Here is a 21,792-nt window from a genome sequence, read left to right as displayed (position 1 = left end):
TTGGGATTTGTGAATCATATTGTCACTCTTGTAGTGAAAGAACCTTGATTGAAACTACTATAAAACTGAAGACCCCTCATATTCTATCTTTCTTGGTGCCTCTTAGTGAAAACTAAAGCCTTAAGAATACCGACCTCCACCCCTTACACTTGTGTATACTCTTCTTGGTGTGGTTTTGGTTTGCGCACTTCGTGCTTGAGGTGTGTTTACTAGCCATATTTAGTGGTGTTACAAAGAGTTATTAACGGGTTTGTAGAATATCACCATTTCCCATTCATTAATCTCCAGCTCTTCTTGATTGTTCATGCCTTTGCAAAAAACGACTTCTTGTACGTGTTGGAAGGTAGTGTCACACTCAATTGACAGCACTTGATGAACCAGTTCCAATAAGGCCTTGAAATACGTGAGGATAAAAACATATCTGTCTTCGTCGATGAAGGTATGGATGTATCGCTCTTCTGGTGATAGACGTTTGTTGGAGTGAAACAAATCATATGCCCCTACACACAATTGTTAGTGGATTCATTGCGAGGCAACGTACCAGTGAGGCCTAAACTGGCTGGATAGGCCTTAATCTGCTCAGCCTTTATCAGCTCACGCTTCAGGCGACTACTGGAGAGGGCTGGATGGAAGGCTGCCGGGCTTTTTCCATTAAGCTCGTGCTTCACAATAGGCACTGCGGGACATTTGTTAGATTGTACGAGTCAACTGTCTGTATGGATACTCACATGTGTCAATCTTTGAGACAGTTGCCCCTAACACGCCATGTTTGTTCACCGCTTTCGCAAACATTTCCTTGACATCCTGAGTGGCCTTCCATAGCAGAAGAACTGGATGCGAGTGTGCGGAGTTACCAGGAAACACAACGATCGCCTTCTTGATAGTCTTGTCATGAGGAATGTAGATGGTCATCCGTGTCTGGCAGTCCATTGGAACCATTAGGGCAGTGACATGTTCTCCATCCACGATGTGGGCGAATGCTGAGAACAGAAGGGGTTATTTTTGCATAAGGTCAATATGGCGAACAGGACTTACAACATTCCTCTTTCCTTTTGCCCACACGAGCAGGAATGATTGTTCCACACGATGGGGAGTCTTTGTCTTGGCCTTCACAAAGTTGCTCATGTTTGAGGCATTTCTGCAAGAGTTCCACATTTATTTCAGGTGGAATAATCGAAGTACGATGTCTGATCTTGAAGTCAGGCCAGTGGCCTGAACAGCCGACAAAGTGGCTTCGAACCCCATGTGTGTCCTGCCAGTGATTGTGAGTGAGATGCTTTGCGTGAACGTATACACTTACAGTTCGTTCGTGGATCTTTGGAAGACCCGAGCATTGTACTATAGTCGTCGGATCCACTCCTTTGCATGGTTTCGTTACAACAGCTGCATATCTGAAGTAAATATTAGACCGATGTAACGAGATGGTATACTACAGACACATACATAGCAGCTCTACTTTCAGGAGTAGAACCGTCTGCTTATCGCATTGCAGCCTGTAACTCAGCTATTCACGGTTGGTGTACAGGCTCTACACCACGTCTTTCGATAGCGATCAGGTCATCCGAGAGGTAGTTGCAGTGGAAAGCGCCTTTACAGAGGAGCCTGGCACGAAAACATGTCACCGCTTCGGTACCCGGCTCGAGTGTGGTGGCCACTCCACTTTCTCTTCCACTCGAACTCTTCCACAAATCGTTATCCTGGGTTAATCCAGTCAGATCTCATTCGCAGAGCTTCTGAAGATGTTCACTTACATATTGCTTCAATAAAAAGTCGGGCATGCACACAGAGCCTCCTTTGTCTTGTTCATACAAGCGATGTTTTGGGTCTGAGAGGTCCAAGATGTATGCGGTCGGCGTGTCTAGGACTGGCCACGCAGAAGGAATCTCAGAGAGCCGCTCCAATCTCTCTACTACCAACTGTCTGGTGACATGAAGAGGGGAGTCAGCAGAGACCAACGGGTGAACCTGAGACGTGATATCCTGTGGCCAAAAGGTGTCAGAAGGCTCCCAGGTGACTATGAGTGTGTTGTCAGTAGGACAAAAGCAGACAGAGATTTGAATCTGACCTTCTTCTGCACAAGGTGCTGGAGAAGAGCCCGTCTCCTCTTTAATGTCGTTGATAAACTCTTTGTCACTATCGAGAGAAATGACGCTAGGTGAGCGTCTTCTTTGGACAGTGGAAGACTTGGGCTCATCTTCGGAATCAAGAATTTCGTGGACCTCTTGGTCCCTGATCTTATAGACAGTGGTTCTACTTGACATTTAAAATGATTGGTTCATTGGCAGATGGTGAATACATACTGTGGGCCATTCGTCTCCGACTGGAGGTCAATACTGACCCCCTCACCGGGTTCCTGCTTAATTGGAAGCGATCTTGACATGGATATTCGATCTGGTTCCTCTTTGACAACTACGCACGCAGGACGCGTTGCAAGAAATTTTCGAAGTTTAGCAACATCAATCCAGTCGTTATCCATGAACTCGGCTGGGTTCGCGTGTTGATAGACCTCCGTGAACATCTGAAAAGGAAGATAGGTAAACCTGCATGAGAAAACGCGCCAAATGTATGGAAAATGAATATCGACCTACATGGGAATGGAATTCTTGGATAGTAGCGAGGGTTTGGTTTTCGATGAAGTAGACGTCATCGTTTGAGTGGGGCATGATATATCCTTTGCTATGAGAGGGAATTTGTGAGTAAAACAGGAGATTCTGATCTCGCATTAAAAGTGCACACCTTGTTTGCAGTTGTGTAGACCTCCGGCGCAGGTTGATAACTATACGGATATAAAGACTGGAAATTCACAGCTGAATCAATTTCAAAAGCTGCATAGACAGGGGAAAAAACATATAGCGTACCCTATGTTTAGGCAATATGGCGTCGCTTCTGGTCGTCCCTGTGCTGTTGGTCCATGATAACACAACACCTTCGCTTGATTTGAGTACCTGGGAAGAGGGTTATGCCTGATCTTCTATGGCCATGAATGAGTCGTGTTCCGATGGTTAACCATCGGGACCTTCTCCTGAGATTTGCTCAGAAGGAAAGGAAGAAGGGGGTGAGTCAAGAGGAGAGGTAAAGAACGTCAAATCATGTCTCTGAGTGGTATGTTGCTATGACAAATAAGCGAGCATAACGTACTTTCTGAACCGTTTCACTATCACCTTCCAACTCTCATACGCTACCTGCTCCAGATCCCGTAGCCCACTATTGATTCGCCGCTTCAGTCTTGAGATCAAAAAGGCTGTTGCGTTGTTGTCAATCTTGATAACGCCGGCAACCACTATGTAAACGAATAAACCAGCGTTAGCTTTGCCTGCAACTCAGTGAAGAGAATGTAGAGAGAAATAATGGCAGTAATGCAGGGACTGTTGGCTCGATCCCGAGGAACGTGGGGTGTCCTCAGCCTTACGGCTCTTCAGCTCTTGCGTTCTGCACGCTTTTTCATATTGCTCGGTACTTAGAGTTATTTTTTTTTAATTCTTTTGTATGTACTACAAACTTTGTATACTACTAGAAATGAATGGAAGAACTTACAGGCTACAAACATCGTTGAATGGACAACGGTGTCGAAGATGATGAGGGTAGGAGGCAAGGTGTTCATGCTGTGCTATGGAGTCCCACGGTTGTTGATACACAGACCGTGCTTTGGGGGGAAACAAGCACATGCTTGATTCCCACGATTTAAAGCACATGCCTGCTTCCCCCCGAAGCATGGACTGGCTATCCGCACACACAGGACTCCATGCACAGCATGCCCGTGTTTCTTCCTACCTTCATCATAATCGCCGCCATTTTCATCCAGATCTGTTAATTTTAGTAGATAGGCATGTAATGTATGATATCTAGTACCTACAAGACAAAACAGCTTGAACACGATTAAGAATCGATCAAGGTTCCCGATGATTAAGGGTGTATTTGTACAACTTCAATTTAATTATCGTAGGTGAAGCGACATTCTTCTGTTAGTAGCTGCCCTGATCACATCAAGTTGAAGCCACTATGTGGGGTTGAACTGATCCCCCTTCTGTATATGTCAGGACCTTCATAAATTGATGTCAAGATAGTAGAAAAAAGCCGGCCATGTCTTGTGGTGCGTTGCGGCCTCTTTCATCTAAACGCTGGATAACTCACGTTCGATTTTGGTTCTTGAGGTTCTTGGGAAACAATATCACACTTGACAAACTTCCTTTGGATCAGGACTTCTATCAATGGTCACAGCACTTCGAAGTTTGTTACCTGGTAATGAAGATCATAACAGCACCTTGAACATGAACATATGGCTATGTATCGCCAGATCGATTCTTCAAAGTCGCGAATGGATTACACACAATTAATCATCCATTCTTCATGGCTGGGACCTGTAATCAGGCAGCGCAAGACCTACCATCCCCATCTACCATTGGTATTCTGTGCGTGTAGACATCCATCTGATGGCGGAGAACTTCAACGGCATTGTCTGCGATTTGATTATTGCGGCAGAAACAGGAGGATGGGGACTTGAACTTTCCATGCGCCTACATCCATCTGACGGTGGAGAAATTCGACGGCGCAGTCTCAGATTTAACTAGTTGTGACGGGAACAGGAGGATAGGTACTTGAATCTGTGTCCTGGTGCTGGGATACCTGTTCGTGCGCTTCCGTCAAAGTTCAAAAGGCATTCATTTTCCCAATAGGTGACTGCCTACTTCACAAAATGGAAGCGGACCTTTCGCTACGCTAAGAGTGACCCCAATCCTCGATATCCCTGTGTTGAACACGTAAGTTGTCATTTGCGATTAGAATTTTCAAAAAATAACTGAATCTGACTCGGACATTCAAGGGCTTTGAAAAATAACGCACAGAGTCTTAGAGACCGTGTATCTTTGCTCTTGTTGATTTCACGTCCTATGCCCATCTTCCAAGGTGCCACCAAGTGCAGATCGCTGGTTATACATCTTTTGCTACATCGACGTGAAGCCGGCCTCTTTCATCTGAACGACAAATAACTCATGCTTCGATTTTATCGTCAAGATATGACCACATGAAGTATCCTTGCGTGGTTTACGTCCCATTCCAGAAATCCCATAGAGAAAACCAAAACTCGCACAACAGGATCAGATTGAAGTCACTGTTCATCGACAACAATGTCGATGAAGCGAGATTTACAGTTGATAGGTAGTTGGTGAGTCATTACTAACTAAGCCTTATATTATACATAATATCCCAAATCCGATCACACAGATTCAACACCTCCTCAATCCCGTACATTGACATGGCCCATCTGACATAAAAATACTCTTCGAATCCCTTCCCGGTGAACATAATGACAAATGTTCCTAGTAAAACAATGATATTGACTAGTAAAGAGTAAGTTCTGGCTTTACAGTCGATAGGTAGTCGTTACTAACTAATGTTTTATCATACATACATCTCGCCCTCAATACTAAGTCAATTTAGGTACAAAATCTTCACATTCCAATCAAACATTCGAAATTGCATTTGGGTGACTATGTATATTTAAATTATTACTTTTGTGAGTCTTTGAATTAACTCACTCAATCAGAACAACCTCAACTTGAACCTCTCGACATGTCGTGAAGTTCATGCGGCAGCGTGTGGGGAAAAAGCATGTGGTTGTTTCCCCCCAAAGCACGGTCTGTGTATCAACAACCATGGGACTCTACGTACAGCAATCCAGCCTTGCCTCTTACCTCTATCATTGCTGCCTCGTCTTTAACTCAGGTGAGATTTCCATTGCCCTACTATCAAATACAAGTATGTAGAATTATAAAGAACATGTATTAGTAGTTACTACACCGAAAAAAGGAAAATTAAGTTGTTAATTCATAAAGAAAAGTGTATTATGAATGCTTTTTCTGAATGAAATATTGTTGGTGTCAAACGCTTCGCTGACGCGCTTTCTTGTGTTTTCAGGTTCAACTCACGTTATGCAAACGACATTGAGCACTATTGATGCAACCAAGATCCTGCGGAAAATCAAGCTTCACTTATTAGGACACCTTGTAGAAGATATCCGCTCATTTGGACCTTTACTCGGTGTCGCAACAGAAAGCTTTGAATCATACAATGGCGTTTTCCGAGCGTGCTCGGTCCTATCAAATCATCGTGCACCCAGTCGTGACATTGCTAAGCAGATTGGAAACCAAGAGGGTCTCAAGCACCGTTTGTCTGGTGGGTGGTGGTATAACGTGAAGGATCAAAAATGGACGCAGTCAGGATCTGGAGTAAAAAACATGCTCAAACGCCATTCAATTCTTCGAGGGATGCTTGGTTGGTCCAAGAAGGAGATATCTGCACCAGGTAAGACCAGTTCACTGGCATACATGTTTACTTATGAGATCCACCTAGGAACAGTAATTCAATGTTCCATTGGACGCAGGCCGAATGGAACTCCAGAAGAAATTTGGAACAAACGCCACAAAGTCAAGCTGAGTGATACGTTTGCAAAGAATGCCATCAACGCAACTTCGTATGACACGAATTCCATCTGGAATCAATGTCAAGAAGCTGTGGCAGCTTCTGGCGATTCTTGCTCCGTGGGCTCTTGGGTTTTCTTCAAATCCCCAGTCACTGTAAGTGCCTCACACTCGCCTCACACTCTTATGCATATCAACACGATGCTGAATACATATTAGCATACGCCGTCAGTCGGTCGGATCAGCAACATTCTTTTACGAGAAAACACAAGCATCACAATCATTGAAGAATTTTCAGTCGCACCCAAGAAGAATGAATTTTTCGGCCTTCCTTATGTATACAGAAGACAAGATGAAGTGAGCTATGTAATCATACCGACGGAGGTAAGTGGCCAGCCTGGTTTTCTCATTATATGAGCTAAAGTTGGTTTGTTCGTTCTCGAATCTCAGGACATTAGTTTTCTTCAAAATATGCAGCATGATTGTCGGAGCGTTGGCTGTGAGGCCACAGGTGTTCGAAAACGCATGAACGAGCGAAAGGAGACGGAACAGACTCAGTCGTTTATTGAACACAAAGAAGAAGGTCGATACCTGATAAACCTCCATTCCTTTCACAACGCCCACCTGATACGACATGTACTCCCCCGTGAGCTGTGCACCACAGAACCACTCTTCCCAAACTGTTTGGAAAAGCATCTCGAGATAGCCAGCAAGTTGCAAGGGTCTTTAGCGAAAAAGAAAGAGGCGACGAGGCAGAGGAGAGCCGAGAAGAAGCGAGAAGCCGAGAATAATGCTGACGATGGACGCGGTAAACGAGCACGCACAGTGGTAACAGATGAAGGGGTGAACACGTCGGTTTAGCCTTTTATTGAATAGTGGTATATACTTTATATACGAAATTTTGGCGGCTGATGGTATATATTATGGATACTCAAACAGGCTTGAAATACATTCCAAATCAGTCAAATACTACGTGTATTCCAGCCTTCATCCACCCGTGCCTGCAGCTGGATAACAGTGTCCTGGAGCTACATTAATTCTATTGCCAGCTGGGGACACGAAGGAAACATGCTGTCTCCCACTGGCCCGCCGGATAATACCCTCCCGGAGTTACCACCTGTACCTTCAATGGGGTTCGTTTTGCGGTGTACCGTTTCACAGGCGACGGATATCTCTTTCTCGATGCCCCAGATCCCATGAAAGCTGGCAAGATCCTCTCAAGTCACCATGCAATCCGTCATTCCAGAGGGAACCCGTTTTACGGCCTCGATATGACCCTGTTGGAAGACCTGCTTGACAGTGCTCAATCCCTTACCTTCCCTCCTCCTGATCGGGGCATACAACAGGGGACATGGGTCTCCCTGAAACACCCTTCCTTTGCTAGAGATCTGGCCCTCATGGTGGCTGTACTTCTGGAGGATAATCTGCACGTTCTGTTGACCGCACGACCTACAAAGATGTTGATGAGGTTGGGTGTTTGACATATGGGTGACTATAGCCGCATGATGTTGGCAGGAAAGATGCTACCTGAAGGCGGCGTAGCAACCTTGCTCGCAGGTGGCTTGGGTGTTGAGCATGGCCTGATGATCAGGTACGCCCGAAATAACTGCGTCTCGAAGACGACTGGACCGTATGACTGGGATGCGATCTGTTTTTTCGTATACAGTCAACACCCGCTGGTTGCGGAATTCTTTCCGAAAATCGACAAGATGGATTTCTTTGTGGATAAGGTTGTAGAGTCCTGGGATGGAAATAAGAAGGGGAGGGTCTCTGCTGTGACAGAGCATGGCATAATGATCTCGACGACAGACTCCATTGACCCTGTCCAGGAGTGGCTGGGGTGGAACGTCTATAAGTGCTGGAACACAGGAGACTATGTCCACTCCATCAGTCTCAATCTTGATGGTAATGGGCGAAGTATACTACTCAAGAGTCAACCTAATATCAGAGCTACGGAAGTAGCACCAACACCAAATCAACCCAAAAACTAGTAAACCTCCATGTAAAGTCTATCAATAACTCCACACACCAGGAAAGATTGCAAGGGTGGACTGCTTGGCAAAGGTTACGCACAAGATCACAGTCTCAATATCATATGAAGGTTTTATGAAATCAATGTGTAACTGCAAGTGTAAAACACCACAGCTACGGGGATTCTAGGGTTTGTAGGGGCTCTGTTTATTGTCCAGTGGACTAAGTGGGACTATGAATTTTGTCTACAGTAAGACTAATTCGAACGATTGGAGACTATTGCCCTCGACGGACACGAAAACTAAGTCCTCGGCGGACACGAACGCTAAGACCCTCGACGGATCACGAAACAGTAATCAAGACCTCGGCGGCCTACGGACGGATAGTTCTCTAGTTTGACCTCGACGGTCTCGTATAGTTCAAATCAAATCTTATCGTTTCACTGCACAAAGACAGGGCAAATCTCTCTATTGGTGTCAAGAGCAGTTACTCACGGGCAACCCACTCAGGACTTTCCTATGCACGGGTAGTACTCCTTTATCTACGGATACATGAGCTGCTTTTATACTACTTCTACGCTAGCTTTGTAATCCTATCTCTACTTGTTTTATCTCTAAAAATAATGCACTGTAGCTACGAATCCATGCGGAGTCTTATCGCTAGGGACTGCTACATGTGCAGAATCTTGTCTACGGAGCTTTTCCGTATTCAAATCATATGTTTTGGACCAATCTGGACCGTGCTTCATTCTTGTTTCAGCATGTAGAATGGACCTACATAGGCGTACCATATGGTATTTCCTGCCTACGGACCTTATCCTGCATTTCGATGTTATCAAATCATATGGACTTTGTGTGTCCAAGTAGTTCCAGCATATGGATCCAGAGTTCCGAATCGCCATAGCTCATGAACAGCGCGGACTCCGAGATCCGTTGTTCATTCCTGCCTGGTTCCTAGATACTCTATCTGTGATCTGGGATCTGTATCATGTCTTTTTGTCTTTTCCTCAGATCAGGACTCGATCTACGGTCATATCAAATTTCTCCTAGTCTGCGTGGTCCTATGTCCGATTTCTTGTCAACTAAATCCTCCGTAGAAGTAGGTTCTCCTAGTATGAAGGTCTTTTGACTCCATTAAGTTCTGCTACGAACAGTTCTGTGAAGACTACAAGTCTTCTAATAGTACAATCCCTTGATATGCCAGTGCATAATAGAATGTAGAGAGTAGAACTCGGTGAAATACTGCTTAAGTCCTCTGCTCATAGTGTTCTACAGGTTTCGAACGGTCATACAGTTTTCTGACACAATCTACGGCTCTCTCTAACTGGTCTAGCTGCGCCTACGGCACATTCTACTAGCAGCACTAGCTTTAACTAGCAATTCGGGCTCACTCTAGTTCTTAATACGATAAATATCGCTCCGTAGCACCGTTTAAAGTGCAAAAAGAACCTTGTAGCATAGTCAACTAAGTCGCATTAACGGTCTCTTAATAGGGCTAAGAAGTAACCATGTATATGCCTGGGTAGTAGATGAGGAAACTGTAAGTCTTGTTTCAGTTACTTAGTCTCTTTGTTTCTAATCATCTCCAAAGTTGTTAGGGTCATTCATTGTTCATCATAATTTTGTACGAGCAATCCCTACCGTAGAAAAGATTGAGGCTCTATGTGCAAGGTGGGCAGAAGATGCTACTGTCAAAGCACTCAAATTCTCCGGATTGGGTAAAGACGCTATCAAGCAGGTGATCGCTGAGTACCAAGTCGCCCGAGTCTCTGCAAACCGCTCCTTAGCGTTGTCAAGGTCATTTACCTGTCCGTGGAAGTGGTGGACTATCTGCGTGTGGAGAGGGAAGTTCAAAGGCAAATACCAGCTTATGGATGTCACGTTCTCCAACAAGACCGCGAGTGGCCTGCGTATACATGCCAGGAGCAATATCGTGAACGCGTTGGGTGCACCCTTCATCATTGATTACGATGATGTTGTAGATGCAAGGTATGTATTTTTCATTCAAAATACAGCCGTTACTGACCTTATCTTCAGACTATTTCTACCCCTCCATCTCATAGATCCACCACCGAAAGCCTTCCTCCCTCCCCCCTACTTTCTTCACCCAGCAATCCCTTGTCTTGAACAGTTCAGGTCGAGACTTGTCCTCCAGGAAGAGCTGGAACCTCCTCGAAGGGAAATGGACTCTCCTCCTCCTCTTCGTGACCCCAAAGCTTCCACCTCAACCGATAGTGGTATCGATGTCTGGAACCCCGAACACGATGATAAATTACCGACTGCCGATATGGATAGCAGGAACCCTCAAGCTGACAAGCGAGTACGTCCTTTGAGGACGGGACCAGGATTTGAGTGGTGGAGATCCCACCATCGCAGCCAACATGACCTGTACAACCTGCTGCCAGATGTCACTGAGTGCCTCTCTTTCCAGGTAACATTGACAGGCACGATTCCCGACCTGAATGGGAAATTCTATGACGGGTCCAAGCCATTCGACATCTTCCTCTGGAGGCATGGGAACTCAGAACGTCGATGGTTAACCATAAAGTGGCAACAGTTGAGAGGGAGAATACCGCCGGATATGATAATAGGGCTTATCCGTCCTACCAAGAAAACAAAACTTCCAATGCTTGCTGTACATGGAGAGCATGAGGGATCGTTGTTGACGAAGGTGACGGCAATCAGAGAGGAAATCTGGGCATTACCAGTTGACCCTCAACTTGGCAAAGTGCACGAAACCTGGCAGCTGATCAAGATTTTGCCCGTGGACTGTTGCGTAGTACGCTTGTTAAACAGTGCAGCACACGAGGTGTGGTCGAAGTTCAACCCAAAATCACGGTGAGAGGGACAACAATTCTTGTATTACTTATAGAAATGTATGTAGCCGTAGATACATTGATGACTTTCTTGTACCCCTTATTTGTATCATTTATTTACAATACCCCTTCTTGTGTTTCAATACCCCTTCTTGTATCTCCAAACTGTGTAAAATAGTACATACAGCAAACCTGGAAATTGAGACTGGGTATTGAATTGTAGTAGTGCGATGCAGTGTGAAATGCAGCACAAACAGGTGGAGATGCAGCACAGTCACTGGTGCGGCAGCACACTCGGAAAATAACTTCCGGTTGGGTGTGCTGCTCGGAAGTTGACTGTGCTGCATTTAGCACTCACTGTGCTATATGCTGCACTTCGTTTTGGGTGCGCTGTGCTGCAAGCTGTTGGGCCCCTACTTTAACTAACAGCAATGGTGAATCTTTGTCAAATCATAGAAAAATTTAGCAATTTACTACTCACCTTTGAGTTGTTGGAAGTGTTCTTCACTTGTAACAACTTCAAATAGATGTCGTCCAAGAGACTGTGCAAACTCCATGCTTTTAAGGTCAAACCCTCTTCTTATTTGATAATCAGATAGGGTTTTGTAGGCCTCAGTGGACCAGGATGATTGGTAGTGAGTCACATTGATAGAAAGCTTGAAAGGAAGGCCAAGGTACTTGCACATATCAAGTGACAGTGGTGTTTGGCCAGTTGGATTGAGAGACCAGTGATAAGAAAGTGCAGATCGGGAAGGAAAGAAGAATATATAAATTGATTCATATTGTTTGCGTCTTTGTTTTTTGCATTTAACCTTCTGAACTGTGCCCATAAGATTAAAGCAAGGAAAGATGAGCTCTGAGAACATTAGCCTGAAGTCTGTTGATATTCAATGAATACTGACTGTATGTAGAAAGATCTTCATCCAATGAGATCCTATAAGCATTGAATATGCTCAATGCTTGTGAAAGCCAAGATACTGCTTCATTGTCAGATTCTACTCCTATATTGTGCTGATCACATCTAAGGCAGAACCTGGCAACAGGTTGGTTAATAAATGTCAGATTATAGTTTAGACAATTACCTTGTTGACCTGTCTTTCATTACTTGTCTTTTGCCAAGACAACCCTTGAAACTCCACCATGTTACATTTGAGATAGATGCTATTGTCAAGTCTGTCAAATCTGAGATGACTTGAATATGATTGGTTGTAGGTTGTTTTGTGAGTTTTTCAAAGTGACAGCTATTGCCAATCATGCCAAGAAACCGCCAATCATCTTGCCTGCTATAGAAGTATCGGATGACCACATCTTCTTTGAGGAATTCCATGTCTGGGGGAATTGTGGTAGCAGCATAATCATCATAATGTGTACAGCATTCAGGCCCAATTGGTCCACAACAGAATTTTCCTTTGATTGTATCCACCCACAGCTGATTTGGTGCACATTGCAAGCTGCTCTATATTATAAATTGGTTGGTGTCTAGTATGAAGAGGATCATACTGACCACTCACTTTCAGTAATTCAATATAGTGCCATCCCACAAAAGTTAGTCTGCCTTCAATGTGTGCAAGAGGTATGAGCTCTGGAAATATTATATTACCAAGGGGTCCAAATTCATCCATCTGCAAAGTCATACCTCCATGAAATATTAACAAAGGAACTGAAGACTTGTTATAACCAAAGAGTGGAATATTCCTGGCAAATTATTTCAAATTTTTCTCTCTCTCACATCTGAAGGTGTATATAGCATACCCATGCCAATCCTTAGAGCACCACAGGAAATCTTGCCACCATTCCTGTTAAATATAATTATAAACCCAGCAATAAAGATCAAACTTCTATACTCAGTACTGACTTTTATTGCATTTTGTCCATGATAAGTCTTGACTGTAAACTTGCTGTTCCCAAAGCAACCATCCATCATTATTTGTGCAGTGTAGACAGCTGCTTCAGTTTTGTCTTTCCCATTTGAGATCAATTTCCAAGTGTAACAGACATCTTTATCCTTGTATATATTGCCCCTTTTGATTTCAGTGAACTAGAGAAGAAAAGTTCAGTGTACTAGTGTATGTCTGAATAACAAAGATACATGCTTCAGACAGTTCAGGTAAGCCCTTGTTGATCCTCTTCCTCTGAGCCTTGTTGATTGTGTAGTAATGGTTGATCTGATCTCTTCCAACATTTGAATTATTTACTGCACCAATCCTAACCTTGGATGCTCCAGCAAGGACCTCCATTTTTTGATAGCTTGAGTCTGACATTGAGCGATAAAAAAACCAGATGTAGGAAGGAGCAGTGGGACAGTGGGAATGAGATGGGGATGGTGGTTTGACAAAGACAGCCCAGCAAAAGCACAGCATAGGCATGTCTTTTACCCATGACAGCTTGACAGCTTGAATAGAGTCTTTCACTTTGACTGACCGCGGAGATACGGTGGCTTGAGAAATTCGCAGGAGTTTTTTTAAACGCGAGTGTCACATAACCATGCGACGTGACTCCTATGATCTCACGTGCCTGTGACTTCATCGATAACCGCCGGTCAAATCAGGTTCTTCCATCAACCACAACGCGTCCTCAGCGAAAGCGAATGACCACTTCCCCTCCAGCTATATTTTTACAGGATGCTTGTTATAAGCATAAATACATTCGGTCGCGAGATATCTCAAACATTGTCGAAAGACCGGAACGGTTGAGGGCTGTCAAGTTAGGGCTTGCAGTAGCTCTTGCTCGATTAGAAGAGATTGTTGAGGTCGACGACAAAAAATTAGTCACACATTCTGGAACGGACGATCTGGCTAGTGTAATGGAACGCTTGAAGCTTGATGGAGCTGCTAGTGGCACTAGCACCGCTACGGCGTCTACATTCGCAGGTATTCCAGTGATTCACAGTTCGGCTTCTATGCAGCTTCTCGGAAGTCCTGCGGTGAAGTACATCCACGGCGATTTCGAAGGAGATGTGTATTTGGAGAAGTTACATCATTGGGCGAAGGAAAGTGAGGAAAAGGTCGGACGTGGAGAGTCGGAGATACCTGGAAATTTGCCTCAGGGAGACTTATACTGTGAGTCGATGGTTATTCAGTTTTCGACTATGGAGTTTTAGGATTTGGAGAACAGTATGCCCGGAATCGATGAACGCTATCGAAGGTGCGCTTGGAACCGTCTGCGAAGCGGTCGATACCGTTATTAGTGGCAATCTTCCGGCATCCGCATCCTCCTCCTCCCAGACGAACATCAAAAGAGCGTTCGTTGCGGTACGACCGCCGGGCCATCATTGTGGAGAGGATACACCATGCGGATTCTGTTTTGTGAATAATGTGGCTGTCGGTGCGGCGCATGGTATGACTGGACATTATGCTTCTTTCAACTCTAACCCACATACTCGTAGCCAACCTCAAACACGGAATCATTCGAGTAGTTATATTCGACATCGATTTACATCACGGTAGGCTCAACAAGCTCTCTAATTTCGATGTGTATTGATGAGAGGTTCAGGTAACGGCACCCAGTCCATCGTATGGGGAATCAACGAAGAGACCTATCGTCAAACGTTGGAAGCTGAATCTGGGCCTGATGCCCCGCCGACCAAACCAGGAATGAAAGTGTATTACGGGAGTATTCACGATATCCTGTCATTCCCTTGTGAGGTAAGCAGAGTGTTCTCCGTTTCATTATCCACAGTAATGTATTGATCCATTCTAAAGGATGGAAAGCCAGACCTCGTCCAAGCCGCCTCTGTTTCTATCAACGGCCCCCATGGACAATGGATCGAAAACATTCATCTAGAGGCCTATGAGGACGAACCGAGCTTCCACGAGCTGTATGAAAGTAACTATTCTCGGTTGATCCTGAAGGCTGAACAATTTTTGGATGTTACTGGGGGACCTGGGGAAGATGTGTTGGTGTTTATCAGGTAAGGAATTTGAAGTCACGACGCGTTGTTCTCGGATAAACTAAACGGTTCCTCGACAGTTGTGGTATGGACGCCTGCGAATACGAATATACATCCATGTCTAGGCATGGCAGAAAGGTACCCGTGTCGTTCTACCATCGGTTCACGAGGGATGCATGTCAGTTGGCTGATCAGTGAGAACCTTATTCACGTTCATACTTTAACTAGATCATGCTGATAATGACCGCTGGTCGGTTAGATATGCGAAAGGTCGGCTTGTCAGCGTCTTGGAAGGTGGATATAGTGATAAAGCCCTTATAAGCGGTACTCTAGCACATCTCTGCGGAATGGTAGGTGTTTCCGAAGGAGCGGAAAGAGCTATAAGTCATTGGTGGCATGCCGAAAATTTAGAGAAGGTTCGTGTTTCTAACCCCTTCTTCTCTCGCCTTGCCGTTAAACGTTAATAATCACTCAGGCCGAGAAGATTATCAAAAAGCGTAATGCTCGGTCAGCCCGACCCTCTGGGATCGGTGCATCACACGACGGGTGGGTAGACCGTACCTCGGATATCTTCTCTTCCATAGACTCTGCTGGAGCAGCTATTCTAGCAGCTTCATCTCGCCGAACCAAAGCTGCTACTGCTATCGCTACCGCTCCTACGAGGGTTCTAAGGGATCGAAAGGCGAAGACAGCGTTCGCGAGTTCCACCCCGACTACGTCTCCACCAAAGCAGTCCATAAGCACGACGTCCGTCGCGGGAACGGATGACACGTTACCAGTTCTCAGTTCTGCAGAGAGTGAGAGCGATGGTGTCGATTCTGAGGCAACCTCTACAACTATTGCTACGAGTGCGGGGATGGGAGCGTACAAGAAATTGCCGAGGGTAATTTTGAAGTTGGGGCCTAATCCTGCCGAGTCGTAATAACTTAATTTTTGTAATGTTGATATCTTGATCACGACGAAGTTTTTGAATTCAATCAGACGTTGAACCCTAAGCAACGTCACGAAAAGCACAAAGTTGTTCGTTCAAAAGAAACAAGTTGTGTTACAAATTCGAGGTACAAAAAGTACAGTGAAGTTACAAAGTCCGTTGCGAATCAAAACTACGCCTCAAGCTTCAACTCGCTCACTCGGCGCGGCCCCACTAGTACTTGCCATTGTTCCAGTTATTGCCGTCGTTGTGGCCGTCCTTCTTTCCATCGTCTTTGCCGTCACCTTTGTGGCCGTCCTTTCCGTCTTTGCCATCCTTCTTGCCATCGCCTTTACCGTCACCCTTATGACCGTCATCTTTACCGCCCTTCTTGCCATCGTCTTTACCGTCACCCTTGTGGCCGTCATCTTTACCATCCTTCTTGCCATCGCCTTTACCGTCATCCTTATGACCGTCCTTTCCGTCGTGCTTCCCGTCTTTGCCATCTTTACCGTCCTTGCCATCCTTCCTGTCCTTCTTACAGTCTTTGCCGTCCTTCCAGTCCTTGCCACAGTCCTTGTCCTTGTGACCGTCCTTTCCGTCCTTTCCGCCCTTGCGGCCGTCCTTCCAATCGCCATTGTCACAATTGTCGTCTTTCCTGTCCTTGTGGCCATCCTTCCAATCCTTATCATCATCGCAATCGTCGTTCTTCCAACCGCCCTCCTTCCAGTCACCTTTACCTTCCTTCTTGCAGTGATCTTTCTTGGGCATCACAACCTTGGAACACCATTTGTTGTCGAATTTGCCGTCTGCGAAAAAAAGCGAAGGGTTCAGCAAATCATGGCGGATGGTAAGAGATTGAACGAAAGAAAAAACGTACGTTGAAGCGCATCATTATGGCAACAATAAACATGATCTCCCTCACTGTGAGTCAAATAAGAACCCGTCAGAAATGAAGCTATTACACACGTTCGAGGAATGAAAGAACTCACCAAGTATCCTTCTCGTTGCAAGGAGAACATCTATCCCCGTAGCAACAGTACTGGTACTTGATTTCCGGAAGGCACCGGTGGTGATCGCCTCCGGGGTAGTGGGGGTTCTTGTTGTGGTTGTCGTCGCCGGGGAGAGGAGTACCCATGACGACGGGGAGAATGAAGGCGAGGAGAACGGCGAATTTGGCTTGCATGGTGAAGAAAGAAGAAGGTTTGGTTTGGAAAAGTGATGTGGTGAGAGATAGAGCTCGAGTGGAAGCTGAGGAATTGAACGTCAAGAGCTGAGCTCTTTTATACGATTTTCGGGCATTTCAACTTGTAGTCGTAATTGGTAGTAGATTGCCGCGCTGTGTTGGAAAGTCGTTCCATTTCCTTTCAAGAGAACAAGAAAAGCCCCTTTGGAGCTTGTTCAGAATTCAACAGGGGGACAGGTCGAGAATTGAGCGTAAGACTCACCCTGGAGTATGAGATTCAAACCTCCTGAGAGTTGAAGTATTTCATCACAACGTCATCGAAAGACGGTGGTCCAGAACAGTGAACCGGAGACTTGAGCCCTGCATAGAAGCATCAGTTCCGGTTTGAGTACCACAAAGAAGAGACACCACGACACGGTAGAGTCACCTTATTCCATAACCCGCGTTTGAGTGATAGATTCATTCAAGCTGAGCATCATTAGAATTTAGCATCGGCGTTGAATCATCGACATAGAGGCTAAGATTCAGGTCCAACTGAGAAAAATCCTGTCAGGTAGGCTATGAGGCACCGGGAGAACTGTCAGCGATGGTAAGAGCGCTTGGAGCGCTTGAACTTGGCAGCACGTGTAGGATGCAGCACGTGGCCGGCAAGGTCCGATAGCTGTTTTAGGCGAGGAACGCCGTTTCTCTTGGTTTCTCTCACTGTCCTACCTGTCAGGCTGTCCCCCTCTCAAGAACAACAAATTACACCTAGGAGCGATCTCAACTCTGACGTCAATTTTTTCAAAGCATTTGCTTACAAGAAACTATTCTCTGCGTAGCACTAGCTGTCCTACACATTAGAATGATTATTGGTGCGGATTCGAGTGTATTATCCTGAACTTCCCTTGGTAACAGTCATATCTACATCATAGGCCACGGCACGGTAAACCACCTGCGTTGTTTTCTCAATGAATTGAAACAACTGAAGGTTTTTCATTTTGGAGTACGGATCAAGCTTCAAGACTCAATTTCGAACGCCCTCAGACATTTTAGTAAGGATCCGATGTTGTAGCCACGGTCTCATGACAAACTCCCGGACTCGTATGGCCACTGGGTCCCGAATTTGTCACTCTCGACCAAACACGGCGATGGCTTCAAGCTACCGCGCAACTACCCGCTCTACTATCCAACTTAGAGCGTTGGTCTCCAAATTCTCGCTGCGGCTTTCAGGTACTAATTCTGTCATTCTTAACTTCCTTCGCTTTCACCTAGCATCTATAACGCACACCCAGCAGCACAAATCCAACTTCCAGTCGCAGCGCGCAAAAAGGTCGATTCCAACGGGAGGGCCTTGACGCCATCACCTCTAGCTGGGAACCTTACTGCCACGGGTACTTTCTCTAAGCAAGTGTTTTGGTGATTGAGTGACTGAGTTCGTCAGCGAGTTGGCCGGGGAATGCGTTGATAATGGCGGCATTGCGAGGGGGATACGCTCTGGTTCCCGAGTTCCTCCAGGGAACCTATCATCAACCTGTTTTGCTCCAGTGCTCAAGGCTGTCTTCGTACAGTTTGATTGACACCTCCCAATTTTACACTGAATGTTCAATCACAACGCTGGACTGCTAATAACTTGGTAGGGGTCAACTATCTCCGACTGCCGGAGGCTATCTACGAAATAGTCGAATTCAAGTCTCAAGACGCGTCCCAATTATTGAGGATATAGGAATCTGTTTGAGTAAATGATACAGTACTTTGAATTGTTGTAATCCTATATCATTTCCTTACGGATAACTCAGCACATATTCAATGTCAATCGTATGAGCTAGCTGGACTTGAAAAGAGAAAACTACGCGGAGGCCCGGGGCAGATAGACAAACAATGTGTCAATAGTGGACCTCGGACTCCTCACGTGCGGGTATCGAGGTCTCACTCCTTTTTCTTTCAACTTCAGCTTCATCGTTCACCTACCCATTCCTACCCACCTTCGTCTTACTTCGGCAGCTCTCAACACTGTCATAGTACCTTGCACTACCAACAACAACCTCTGCGCATATCCTTACGCTCTCATGCTTGATATGGCCCTGCACAACTCGGGCAACAATGAAGCTACGGCATGACATGCAAGGACTTCTCAACATCGTCGGTGGGGTCTTGGAGTCTTCGCTAGCCGTTCCTGCGAGCTCATAACAAAACAGGTATAGCGGCCTCTTAACAGCCTTCAGAGCAGGCGATGGCCAGAAATGCTATGCCTGGAGTTCTGATAACCAGATGTCGTCTGGGAAACGCCAATCTCTTGGGGGCATATTGAGGGAAAACTCGTTAATGAAAAGGTGCGATTCAGACGTCGTCCCGTTGATGAAACAACTAACAGTCCTTTCAGTCAATATCGTTATCGTTCACAAATCTCGGAGTCTCTCAGTCAAGTGAATGTGAATGGTGACGTTGGTCCGAACCCTGAAAGAAGTCCTCTGCAATGTATAGCCTTGAGGGTTGCAACAACTAAGAGTTCCCCGGTAATATTCTCAGCGCAGCACACGGGTTATCTGGCGCCGACATCAGGATAATAGGAAGTTGTTGGGTGGCCAGTCGCGGTCTCTACGAGGCGACTGTTTTTGTTTAAATGGTGCGGGCTAAATTTGGTTCTGTTTCCCAGAACGTAAAGTTGATCTGTTGTGCATTCCAGCTGGCTATCAATATTGTCTAGCGTGTGCTACACGACTTGGCCACGACAATTCGCATCGCTTTATGGTTGGTGCTGCCGGCGGATATATAAACCACGATACTGATAATTATGCTATAGGGAAGCTTTGTATACACAGGAGGAGATGGGACACAGCGCCTCCGCTAGCCTTCGGTCTTGGAACCAGAACTGTTCTAATTGGGTAATAGAGGAGCAGGATCTCGGAGAAGTACTATGCCCGTATGAATTGGTGAAAGGAAGGGCGGAAACCAACGACGGGCCATCATTACCATTGGTGCGTCGTTCATTGTGACGTGAAATATCCACATGACTCACAATGGCGGATATAGGCAAAGATAGCATCTACCATTCTTCTGAAAGAAAGCAGTCGGCTCTGACAAATTTGGACATGAAAGCTTACCGGTTTCCACCCCGACGGATAATGCCACCAAAATCGAAGAAACGTCTTTGTTGACCTCTTCGATATTATTCCTTTGTCCCACTTCCTTACCTCATGTCTCTTTGTCTCTCTGACCCTTTAATGTCGGGTGGCTCATCGGACAGGATGAATTTCCATAAATTCCGGAACGTTATCTGCGACCTATATCCCTTCTTCTATCTCTTCTTCTTTCCCACTACTGAGAATACCGGTATTCCTCACACCCTCTCCTTCATATTGTCTTTCATTCAGTTGTATCCATATCCTCCCTTTGTGTCTGCCCACCATCTACATTTTCCCTCCATCTTCATCTATCCAACCTCCCTTCGCCATGTCCACCTGTTCCAATGCTTCAGATACGATATCCGATACGTCCACCGTTTCCACGACTACAGTCATCCTCCCTCCCTCCGACCTCCAACGCTATCAAACTGGTACCGTGGCCAGCTTTTCCCAACCAGGCATCCTTGTACCCGAATACACCTTTGACCTCCCACCTGAAGCGCACTTTTCAGCTCCTTATCCGTCGCTCACCGATCCACAACTGTTGTCATCGATCCCACCATCCACCATATCCAGCTCTCGCGGCCCATCGACCACTGGTTACAACCGCACTCGTGCCCTTACATCACGCCTCTCTCCTCGCCGCCTTTCTCGTGGTGTCGGTACCAGGCATGTGGTACGAGAACACCACCGCCATATAAACCCCGTCGGAGCAGGACCAAACTCCCCTCCTCCAGGAGGAGGTGGCGGTGGTGGCTTCCGATACCCTCCCCCACCATACTTTGGTTTCCCTCGCAAGCTGGCGATGCCCGTGCCCCTACGACTTCGTAACCGAAAGGCGTTTCTAGCATTTCTGAAGCGGGTGTTAATGGTGATGGTTAGGACACCGCGGTCGTTGTTGAAGATCAGGGTGACGAAGGTCGGGCTTAAGAGAGTTGTACAACGGGAGGAAGGGGGGACGGAGTTGATGATTGCGGATTCGAATGCAAAGTCGAATTGTGGATCTATTCCTCAGTCTACTACACCTCGTACACCTCTCTTGCAGGCGTTCGTGAATTCTTATTCTTCTGGTTCTACCTCTTCACCGCCACCTAACCCTCGGCCTTTTCCTTCCCTCCCACCCACCATCACGCTCTCTCCAGCCCAACGAGAAGAGTTGATCGAGGCGAAACGGATATTTTCGTATGAAAAGCTGTTGCGAATTTTAGGAGAGGAAGCTTCCGATGGTGCTGTTCAAAGCTGTGATGGGTATGGACTTGAGTGGTTGGAAGGCATTGAGAGGGACCGAGGAGAGAGGATTTTGGAGTGTGTTTCCAGCTTTTGATCGATGGTTTCTTCTTTTTGGTGGAAAGGAAAAAAAAAATTTCTTCTTCCCTCCCTTCCCCTCGGCCCCATCATACTTTTTTTTTGTAGCTAATCCACGTTTTCCCCCCTCTCCCCTTATCCTTCCATGTTTACGTGAAGACCAAAGTACATTTTCTATCTCACCACCCTACCCCCC

At 45.9% G+C, this 21,792-nt stretch overlaps 9 protein-coding genes across 9 annotated transcripts; 7 read left to right on the top strand and 2 right to left on the bottom strand.

Moving 5' to 3' along the window:
* Positions 1-228: 228 nt before the first annotated feature.
* E1B28_011951 (uncharacterized protein) lies at positions 229-2,723 on the bottom strand (the record flags this gene model as incomplete). Its single annotated transcript, XM_043157010.1, has 11 exons — positions 229-500; positions 542-676; positions 729-980; positions 1,036-1,252; positions 1,301-1,391; positions 1,444-1,455; positions 1,513-1,697; positions 1,752-2,014; positions 2,066-2,250; positions 2,301-2,518; positions 2,589-2,723. 11 exons carry the CDS (start codon positions 2,721-2,723, stop codon positions 229-231), a joined length of 1,965 nt encoding a protein of 654 aa, XP_043004375.1.
* Positions 2,724-5,927: 3,204 nt separating this feature from the next.
* On the top strand, positions 5,928-7,277 carry E1B28_011950 (uncharacterized protein; the record flags this gene model as incomplete). Its single annotated transcript, XM_043157009.1, has 4 exons — positions 5,928-6,300; positions 6,349-6,572; positions 6,636-6,800; positions 6,867-7,277. The coding sequence occupies 4 exons, from the start codon at positions 5,928-5,930 to the stop codon at positions 7,275-7,277; spliced, it is 1,173 nt and encodes a 390-aa protein (XP_043004374.1).
* A 335-nt stretch (positions 7,278-7,612) lies between these two features.
* Positions 7,613-7,897, top strand: E1B28_011949 (uncharacterized protein; the record flags this gene model as incomplete). Its single annotated transcript, XM_043157008.1, has 1 exon — positions 7,613-7,897. The coding sequence occupies one exon, from the start codon at positions 7,613-7,615 to the stop codon at positions 7,895-7,897; it is 285 nt and encodes a 94-aa protein (XP_043004373.1).
* A 39-nt stretch (positions 7,898-7,936) lies between these two features.
* E1B28_011948 (uncharacterized protein) lies at positions 7,937-8,407 on the top strand (the record flags this gene model as incomplete). The annotated part of the gene is made up of 1 exon (XM_043157007.1): positions 7,937-8,407. One exon carries the CDS (start codon positions 7,937-7,939, stop codon positions 8,405-8,407), a length of 471 nt encoding a protein of 156 aa, XP_043004372.1.
* A 1,849-nt stretch (positions 8,408-10,256) lies between these two features.
* Positions 10,257-11,228, top strand: E1B28_011947 (uncharacterized protein; the record flags this gene model as incomplete). The annotated part of the gene is made up of 2 exons (XM_043157006.1): positions 10,257-10,375; positions 10,424-11,228. 2 exons carry the CDS (start codon positions 10,257-10,259, stop codon positions 11,226-11,228), a joined length of 924 nt encoding a protein of 307 aa, XP_043004371.1.
* Positions 11,229-13,750: 2,522 nt separating this feature from the next.
* On the top strand, positions 13,751-16,083 carry E1B28_011946 (uncharacterized protein). Its single transcript, XM_043157005.1, has 8 exons — positions 13,751-14,261; positions 14,317-14,526; positions 14,588-14,644; positions 14,695-14,846; positions 14,904-15,112; positions 15,172-15,285; positions 15,351-15,507; positions 15,567-16,083. Exons 1-8 carry the CDS (start codon positions 13,790-13,792, stop codon positions 16,011-16,013), a joined length of 1,818 nt encoding a protein of 605 aa, XP_043004370.1. The 5' UTR covers positions 13,751-13,789; the 3' UTR covers positions 16,014-16,083.
* Positions 16,084-16,112: 29 nt separating this feature from the next.
* Positions 16,113-17,770, bottom strand: E1B28_011945 (uncharacterized protein). The gene is made up of 5 exons (XM_043157004.1): positions 17,615-17,770; positions 17,450-17,547; positions 16,994-17,397; positions 16,882-16,925; positions 16,113-16,810 (listed from the first exon to the last, which is right to left on the bottom strand). Exons 3-5 carry the CDS (start codon positions 17,185-17,187, stop codon positions 16,236-16,238), a joined length of 813 nt encoding a protein of 270 aa, XP_043004369.1. The 5' UTR covers positions 17,188-17,397; positions 17,450-17,547; positions 17,615-17,770; the 3' UTR covers positions 16,113-16,235.
* Positions 17,771-17,891: 121 nt separating this feature from the next.
* E1B28_011944 (uncharacterized protein) lies at positions 17,892-18,905 on the top strand. Its single transcript, XM_043157003.1, has 3 exons — positions 17,892-18,041; positions 18,102-18,399; positions 18,462-18,905. The coding sequence occupies exons 2-3, from the start codon at positions 18,252-18,254 to the stop codon at positions 18,587-18,589; spliced, it is 276 nt and encodes a 91-aa protein (XP_043004368.1). The 5' UTR covers positions 17,892-18,041; positions 18,102-18,251; the 3' UTR covers positions 18,590-18,905.
* Positions 18,906-20,619: 1,714 nt separating this feature from the next.
* E1B28_011943 (uncharacterized protein) lies at positions 20,620-21,615 on the top strand (the record flags this gene model as incomplete). The annotated part of the gene is made up of 1 exon (XM_043157002.1): positions 20,620-21,615. One exon carries the CDS (start codon positions 20,620-20,622, stop codon positions 21,613-21,615), a length of 996 nt encoding a protein of 331 aa, XP_043004367.1.
* Between the last annotated feature and the right edge of the window lie 177 nt (positions 21,616-21,792).

The sequence above is a fragment of the Marasmius oreades genome, chromosome 8, assembly GCF_018924745.1.
Source record: "Marasmius oreades isolate 03SP1 chromosome 8, whole genome shotgun sequence".
NCBI classification, from domain to species: Eukaryota; Fungi; Basidiomycota; class Agaricomycetes; order Agaricales; family Marasmiaceae; genus Marasmius; species Marasmius oreades.
This window is presented reverse-complemented; position numbering and strand designations above follow the sequence as displayed.

Bases quoted from the DNA above. Each gene is read 5' to 3' on its own strand.
- E1B28_011946 (XM_043157005.1), top strand. From the start codon at position 13,790: ATGACCACTTCCCCTCCAGCTATATTTTTACAGGATGCTTGTTATAAG. The intron at 14,527-14,587 runs GTGCGGCGCATG...ACATACTCGTAG, and splicing joins TGTGAATAATGTGGCTGTCG to CCAACCTCAAACACGGAATC. The intron at 15,508-15,566 runs GTTCGTGTTTCT...ATAATCACTCAG, and splicing joins ATGCCGAAAATTTAGAGAAG to GCCGAGAAGATTATCAAAAA.
- E1B28_011945 (XM_043157004.1), bottom strand. From the start codon at position 17,187: ATGCAAGCCAAATTCGCCGTTCTCCTCGCCTTCATTCTCCCCGTCGTC. The intron at 16,926-16,993 runs GTGAGTTCTTTC...TTTGACTCACAG, and splicing joins TGCAACGAGAAGGATACTTG to TGAGGGAGATCATGTTTATT. The intron at 16,811-16,881 runs GTACGTTTTTTC...TTTTTTTCGCAG, and splicing joins CCATAATGATGCGCTTCAAC to ACGGCAAATTCGACAACAAA.
- E1B28_011944 (XM_043157003.1), top strand. From the start codon at position 18,252: ATGACAAACTCCCGGACTCGTATGGCCACTGGGTCCCGAATTTGTCAC. The intron at 18,400-18,461 runs GTACTAATTCTG...ACGCACACCCAG, and splicing joins ATTCTCGCTGCGGCTTTCAG to CAGCACAAATCCAACTTCCA.